General features: G+C 44.9%; 1 protein-coding gene across 5 annotated transcripts in view; it reads left to right on the plus strand.

Moving 5' to 3' along the window:
- SAP30BP (SAP30 binding protein) overlaps window positions 1–5,739 on the plus strand; it is a 45,635-nt gene extending 39,896 nt beyond the window's left edge. For 2 of the 5 annotated variants that reach the window (XM_021002658.2, XM_021002656.2), the window contains 7 exons: window positions 18–109; window positions 1,094–1,154; window positions 1,872–1,923; window positions 3,481–3,539; window positions 4,410–4,493; window positions 4,846–4,930; window positions 5,221–5,739. In XM_021002658.2, coding sequence (XP_020858317.1) covers window positions 18–109; window positions 1,094–1,154; window positions 1,872–1,923; window positions 3,481–3,539; window positions 4,410–4,493; window positions 4,846–4,930; window positions 5,221–5,402 — 615 coding nt within the window. In that variant the 3' untranslated portion in view covers window positions 5,403–5,739. The remainder of the gene's footprint in view (window positions 1–17; window positions 110–1,093; window positions 1,155–1,871; window positions 1,924–3,480; window positions 3,540–4,409; window positions 4,494–4,845; window positions 4,931–5,220) is intronic. The other 3 variants (XM_021002659.2, XM_021002660.2, XM_021002657.2) reach the window with 2 other exon arrangements.
- The last annotated feature ends 1,794 nt before the right edge of the window (window positions 5,740–7,533 follow it).

Raw genomic sequence — 7,533 nt, forward strand, 5'->3', positions numbered from 1 at the left:
TTGTACCCTTTCTGTAGGACAAGATACAGAAATTATATGAGAGGAAGATAAAGGAAGGGATGGATATGAACTACATTATCCAGAGGAAGAAGGAATTTCGGAATCCCAGGTAAGCTTCCCTGGTGCCCAGAGAATCAATTTAAATTTTTGCTTCTGTCCTAGGAAGGGGGTGCATCAAGATGGCTTATATGATCCAGTTAATGGTGGAGAAACTGTAAGCAGCCCAGCTGAAATCCCAGCTTAACACCAAATCAGTCACCGTTACCAGTCTTAATGTTAAGCACCAAAATGCGTGTGATACTTCATTAGGAAGCCTACGGAGTGCATTGATACAACTAGTATCCTCTAAGGATTTACAATCAAAAATCTTACTGTACTACTAATCAAAAGCTTGTATGTTGACAGCAAAAAAGAAAAACAAAAAACATTGGACCAGGGTCAGGAAACCTGGCTTCTGGTCCTGGTTCTATTACAACTTAGCATTGTGGCCTTGAACCTCATTGCCCCTCTTTAGGCCTGTTTCCCCATCTATAAAATGAGGTTGGTTGAACTAGCTCTTCTCTGAGGTCTCTTCTGGCTCTTAAGGTACAGTGATTAAGTGAACAGGTGAATGGGTAATGCTTTTTTGGATCAGAGATGTGCCTGGGCCTTGCTTCTATCCAGTCGGTTGTGTAAATAACACCTACGATGGAACACGATGTGGTAACATCAAGATCTGCCTTTGAGTGTACAGCGACAGTAACCCAGTCACTCAGATTGGAGGCCAGAGACATATGATTAAAACATGAAAGTATAACCTACCGACTTGATACTAGACTTGTTTAGACTGCCTACTCCCACTTCCAGTCAATAGTCTCATCCCTATCATAACATTGGGATGACTAGAAAGGACCAGAGGTGACTTTTCAGATTGGTGGGTTTTGTGGTTGAAATTTTTCTTTAGAAAGCTTTCTAAGATCATATTGGTTGGGTCTTGCTGAGCTGGTATCAGAACAGCTCAGGAATTAGAAGAGGTTGGTTCTGAGTGACCTGTTGGGGTTTTACTTATCATGCTGGGTACTCAGATAAATTTTCTGTGGAATCTTTGTTTCAGCATCTATGAGAAGCTTATCCAGTACTGTTCAATCGATGAGCTTGGCACCAATTATCCCAAGGTAAGAGGCAAAGCTCTGCGAATATAATGTTGCTGCAGCATAGAGAGCTCCTCCTTAAAGATGTATTCCATCCCAGGCCAGACAAAGCCCTTACTTCTCACTGCCCACGTAAACTACCCAAACCTAAAGATTTGACTTTCAAAAGATAAAGATTCCACCTGAATAGCCACCATAGCACCGGTTATGTCAGAGCTGAGAATATCCTTTTTCATGACAGCAGACTAACTAGGCTTAGGGGCAGCTGAGTGGCTCACTGGATAGAGTGCCAGGCCTGGCGTAAGGAAGACTCATCTTCCTGAGTTCAGATATGGCCCCTGACAGTAACTGTGTGACCCTGGGCAAGTCACTTCACCCTGTTTGCCTCAGTTTACTTATCTGTAAGATAAACTGAAGAAAGAAATAGTAAACCCCTCCTGTATCTTTACCCAGAAAACCCCAAATGAGATCACAAAGAGTTGGATATAGCTGAAAAAACGACAGAACAATAAAAATCCAGGCTTAGGTTCATAAAGGATCCTGTCCATAAGAGATCATGTCACATAGGGAATTATACTGACAGTCATGAGTTGACTGCTGAATTCCAATGCTCATCCAAAAGCCAAGAGGCTCATAAGGGGTACAAGAGAGGATTTTAAGTCTGATGCGCTTCACGCCCCTGGTCAAAAGCATGTTAGCATGAAATCTGACTGATTAGAAGTGTGACTCTCTCTTTTTCAGGACATGTTTGACCCCCATGGATGGTCTGAGGATTCCTACTATGAGGCTCTAGGTATTTTCCGGGGATGTATTTGGGGGACTGGGGAAAACTTAGGGGACCTTTCTTTTTTATCCTTGACCCCATTGGAGTATATGAGGTATCCTGGCAGTAAGATCTTTAAGTTCGAAGGCTATAGATATTTTAGTCACAGGCAGCTGGGTGTTATCTAGGTGTCACAGTGGATAAAAAACACTGGACTTGGAGTCAGGAAGACCTGAGTTCAAATGTGGCCTCAGACCCTTAACTAGCTCTGCGGCCTTGGGCAGGTCATATAACCTCTGTGTACCTTAGTTTGCTCAGCTATAAAATAGGGATTATAATAGCACCTACACCCCTACCACAGGGTTGTTGTAAGGATCAAATGAGATAATTTGTGAAGTGCTTAGCGCAGTACGTAGTAGGCGCCTTCCTCCCTCCCCTTTCTTAGCATGATTCCGTGTTGTTCTCCAGAATAGTTGGAGCATTTCACAGTTTCAACAATAGTGTGATCCTGAACAAGTTAGTGTGTCTGGCTTCCTATGGTCCTCCAGCAATTGACCATTCCAGTCTTTTCTCATCTTTGCCAGTTTGCTAGGTATGAGGTGAAACCTCAAAATTGTTTTTTTTTTCTTTTTCTTTTTTTAAGGCAATTGGGGTTAAGTGACTTGCCCAGGGTCACACAGCTAGTAAGTGTCAAGTGTTTGGTCTGAGGCCAGATTGGAACTCAGGTCCTCCTGACTTCAGGGGCCGGTGCTCTATCCACTCGGTGACCTAGCTGCCCCTCAAAATTGTTTTGGTTTTCATTTTTCTTGTTATTTGTGATTCGGAGCAATCTTTCATATGGTTCCAATAGTTTGTAATTCTTCTTTTGATAACTATTCATATTCTTTGACCTCTCATCCACTGGGGTATCACTTTTAGTCTACTTAGATTCTCTATATGTCTTGGATATCAAACTTGTCAGATTTTTGATGCCACATTTTTCCCAATTTGATTGCTTCCCTTTTTGTGTTAATTACATTGGTGCAAAAGCTTTTCAGTTTCAAGTAATTGCAAACGAACTGTTCTCTGTCTCAGTTTCCTTATCCATAAAATGGGGATAATATAGTACATACCTCTTAGGGTTGTTGGAAAGATTAACCAAATAATATTTGTAAGGTGTTTTGCAAGTGCTATTTTTTTATTGTTATTTTTGTTAATACCTGTTTTATTATTCGTGATTGCCACTGACCCTTGTTTGGTTAAGAATTTATACCTAGCAGTAGTTATGAAAGGTACCTGATCTGTTTTATAACATGTTGGTCTACATCTAGACCAATCTGCCAAACTGCTTTCATATTTTCCTAGTAATTCTTATCAAATGGGGAATTGCTCTAAGAGAAATGTAAAGTGTCCAAACAGAAGAAAATCTTCTGTTTAGCTAATGGAGAAGGGAATATGAGAAATATAGGGGCCATCATGATTGACTTCCTCCTTTTTGATGAAGCCATTGCTTTATGAACCTCTGGAGGGGGTACAGAGGAGGGTAGGCTCAACTCATGGGGAAGGGGCAGAGTTTCTTTTTTGACAGTTTTGTTTTTTGTTTTTTAGCCAAAGCACAGAAGATTGAAATGGACAAATTAGAAAAAGCCAAAAAGGAGAGAACAAAAGTAAGTGACAAAAACCATGGAGACTTGGTGATAGAAAAGGTGGATAATTGAAGTACCGGGTACTCGTGCTTAAGGAAGGAGGTTCCCCCCAACTTCAAGATCTTGGCCTGGGGAATACTGTTTGTCCCCCCAAGAAGACATTTCTATCATCTAACTATGTAGTTAGCCAATTTAGTCCCTCTCTGAGGCCAAACAGTGTTTGCTGAACTTCCATCCTTTGCATACTTGGCCCTGCCTTTCCTCTGTTTTTTCCCCTTCTCTATCATCTGTTACCTTAATACTTTTATGCTTTCTTTCTTATGTACTACTTTCAGGTCCCTAGTGAGCTTTGTCCTTACAGCGTTTCCCTCCCATAGTTTTAGATCCCAACCACCTCTGAATCTTAAGCCTTCTCCAGTTAGTTAAGCCTAAAGAATTTGCCCTCACCTCTCCCACTTCAGTACTACTTTCTACTCCCCAGCCTGGTTAGTTGATCCCTTGTTTTAAGAGACCAGCCTCCCTCAGCAGCTCTATATGTTGGGCATATAGGGCTGAGTGAGTGATTATTATCCCTGATTACTATATCCTATGAGGCCACTTTGTCTTGAAGGAAGAGAGAGGGACAACGAGGGTCATCAACCCCCTCTTGCCTTTGATTGGGCCTGACCCCTCCTGTGCTCTCAGTAGTAATGACTCCAGCCCCAGTGGGCCTCCTTCCAATCCCTAGGGCTAAAGAGCTGTGGCTCCAGGCCTTGTTAGTATACTTCTTCAGGCACTGTTTTGGGCCAGGCATGTGGGGACTGGTGTTGGGGAATGATCTGATTTTCTCTTTCTTAACACTTGATTGAATTTCCCTTCTCTCTCTCTCCCTCCTCCCCCTTCAAACCTCAGGCTTATTGCAGGGACGTGTCTGCAGCGCCTGGGGAGGTGACCGGAGCTGTCCTTCCCCTGTGCAGGCACCACCTCCTCCTGGGTGTGAGGAGGAGGGGCCTGGCCAAATGGTTCTGGGCATGTGAGGTGGGGCAGTGTGGGAGGGAAGTCTGGGATTTGTGCAAATACACGACAATAGAGAGAGGGGAACTGGCTTCTATCCAGGAAGTTTTTTGAACCTAGTTTAAAAAAAAACCCTTAGGGCTGAAACTATTGATATCCTTAGACATCACTCCCTGCCCCCAGTCAAACATTGCCAGTCAAACCAGAGCTGATTATCAGTGTCTCCTTTATTCCATAATTCCAAAATCTTGTCCCCTGGGAGCAAATGGATTACAAAAGGACATAAACAGAGAGCATCCTACATCTCTCATCCTTCCTCCCTTTCCCTTTCTAGATTGAGTTTGTGACAGGCACCAAGAAGGGCACCACGACCAATGCCGCTGCCACAACAACCACCACAGCCAGCACCGCAGCGACAGGTAACAGGGAGCTTTCCTCGGATTCTCCAAGACATTGTCTTCCCTTGAGGCCCCCTGCCTATCCTGATTCACCCAAGAGAAAATTAGAGGGGCTTGTTGAGGGCACAGAGTCACCTGGGGGTGACCCAGCCTGACCAGTGTGGGGGACATCAAGGAAGCACGCAGCCTGTGGCTGGAGCAAGACAGGGAGGTCTTTCTGGATCACACAGGGCAGGTCACCTGCAAGCAAAGGGACGATTGGTTTTTGTGTAGTACGTGTTGAGACGTTTTCTCTTTGGCTTTTCATCTAGATGCTCAGAAGAGGAAGAGTAAGTGGGATTCTGCTATCCCGGTGACGACGATAGCCCAGCCTACCATCCTTACCACCACAGCCACCCTGCCAGCCGTTGTCACTGTGACAACTAGTGCTAGTGGCTCCAAGACCACCGTCATCTCAGCCGTGGGCACCATTGTGAAGAAAGCCAAGCAGTGACGGACCTGCTACAGGGTTGGGCGTACTTCTTGTTGAAGGACAGGAAATGCTACCCCAGGACTTTGCCAGGACTGTGACCCCAAGATGTGGAGTGCCCCCTTGGACATGGCAACCCATGCAGTCACTGGACTAAGGCTTTCCAAAGAGCTTCCCATCAGCTAGGGATGGGTTTCTGTCTTGCCAACTTTCACAAAACATTCTCTTTCTAGTCCTAGTGAGAGAATCTGTGGCCTAGTCATCCAAAAGGACCCTTATTGCCGATCCGGGGCAGTACAGACTGCATTCAGCCATGTTAATTTGGCATCTGTTGCTCTATTAAAAGTGCTATATCAATATAGCCCAGCATCCCAGGTAGTTTCTTGTTCTACAGACTCAGTCTTTAAGCAAATGTGAAGTTTTGCCTTGGAGGCTTTGATGACAGAGTGGGGCAGCATTTGTGCTCTTGTAGTATATGCGGGGAGGAGAGATCCGTGCAGAGGATTCGTGAGTCCAAGGCACTGGTAAGGAGAAGAGTGGCCAAGGAATTTTCTATAGACACAACTGAAGCTAGTACCTAGTACCCTAGTATCACCTCCAGTAGCAGGGTTGAGGATAAAGAGGAAAGTATAGCAGAGAGCGTGTACCAAGCCAACTACCCTTTTGCCATTGAATACCCTGAACATTGAACCTTGTCAAGTAGCTATTCCCAGTATTTCCCACCCTCTTTTCCTCTCTTTCTCTCTCTCCACTCTCCACCTGTGGGGAAAGTGTAGAAACTCCCCTGGGCACTTCTCAAGTTCACAGTAAGTTAGGCTTCCTAATTGTCAGTCAGAGTTGTTACTGACAGGTCAAGTATAATTTGGGGGAGGTGGGCTTGGTTTGGTAGAGCTCTGGTTGAAGGGTGTGGCATTCTCTCTGTTGCTGATATTGCTGTCCCAGCCCTTTGGTACCTTGTGTGCTCCTGGCCTTTCAGGCTTTAAAGTAGCCGGGGAGATGAATCACCTCCGCTATGGTGGGGTAGTTGTTCATTGTTTACATAAAAGTATCTCATAGGAGAATTCCTAGCCGCCCCACCCTTCCTCTCCCCTTGTTATCTCTGCCCTACAGCCACCTCTAGAGCCGTTCCCTGTTTTAAACTAGGTTTCCCAGCCTAATCCCAAAGGGAAATCTTTTATTTTTATTTTTCTCTCTGGTAACTAAACTTTGCACTTTTGGGGGAAGGCTGAGTGTCAAGCGAAGGAAGCTGCGCTGTGAAGAACAGCATCATTTCCATGATGCAGAGAGCCCTGCTTAAGGCCCGAGTACTTTGCTGAAGCAGGTCTTATGCAGTATTCAGTGCTGGAGCCTTGTTCGACACCTCGACCCTGGTTTCTGACTCCCTGTCATTCTTCCCCTATTCAGCTGTGACTTGACTCATCTCATCATTCAGCTGCTACCTTGTATGAAGGCCAGCGACTGTAAATGGTAACTGCCCTTCCAAGCTAGCTAAGTATATGTAGACCACCGTTATCTGGTGTTTGGGGCAATACAAAAACGCATTGCCCACAAGGACAATTCACAGGCTTTGTACTGAGCATGAAACCTTGCCAACTGTCTTAGCTTGAGTTGCATTCTTGGTAGTTCATTAGATATGGGTAGCTATCTATCTTGTAGATGTGGTTGCCTATGACTTATGGGTATTTATAATTGAGGTCTAAAAACAGAGTCAGTGTCTTCCCCTGTGTCCACCACTGAGAACATTAGGGAATTATGGGCTTCATTAAGCATCTGACTCAGGCTCCACTCACTGGGGAATTCAGAAGCCCCTGCAAGCCAATTTGGCTCCAGTTATGTGTTCCATGTGCCCAGGAAGGACCCAGATCAAAATCTGAAATCCAGACACCATCCCCACATACCAGAGACAACAAATAGAGAGGGAGTGTCTGTCCCTTACCAGACTTCCCCCACATACATGATTTTCTCCTATCTGACTTCTTGGCAAGGGTCTAGCCCTGGAGAGACAACTGTGCTGCTGCCCACCTTGCCAGGCCCCAGGAGGATCACAGAATTTTAGAACTGGAAAAGGCCATACAGGTCATCTAGTCCACTTCCCCCATTTTACAGATGAAACGGCAAAAACGCAACTCAACATTTAATAAGCAGTGTCAGGCAC

The sequence above is a fragment of the Phascolarctos cinereus genome, unplaced genomic scaffold, assembly GCF_003287225.1.
Source record: "Phascolarctos cinereus isolate Bilbo 61053 unplaced genomic scaffold, phaCin_HiC Scaffold_5;HRSCAF=322, whole genome shotgun sequence".
NCBI lineage: Eukaryota > Metazoa > Chordata > Mammalia > Diprotodontia > Phascolarctidae > Phascolarctos > Phascolarctos cinereus.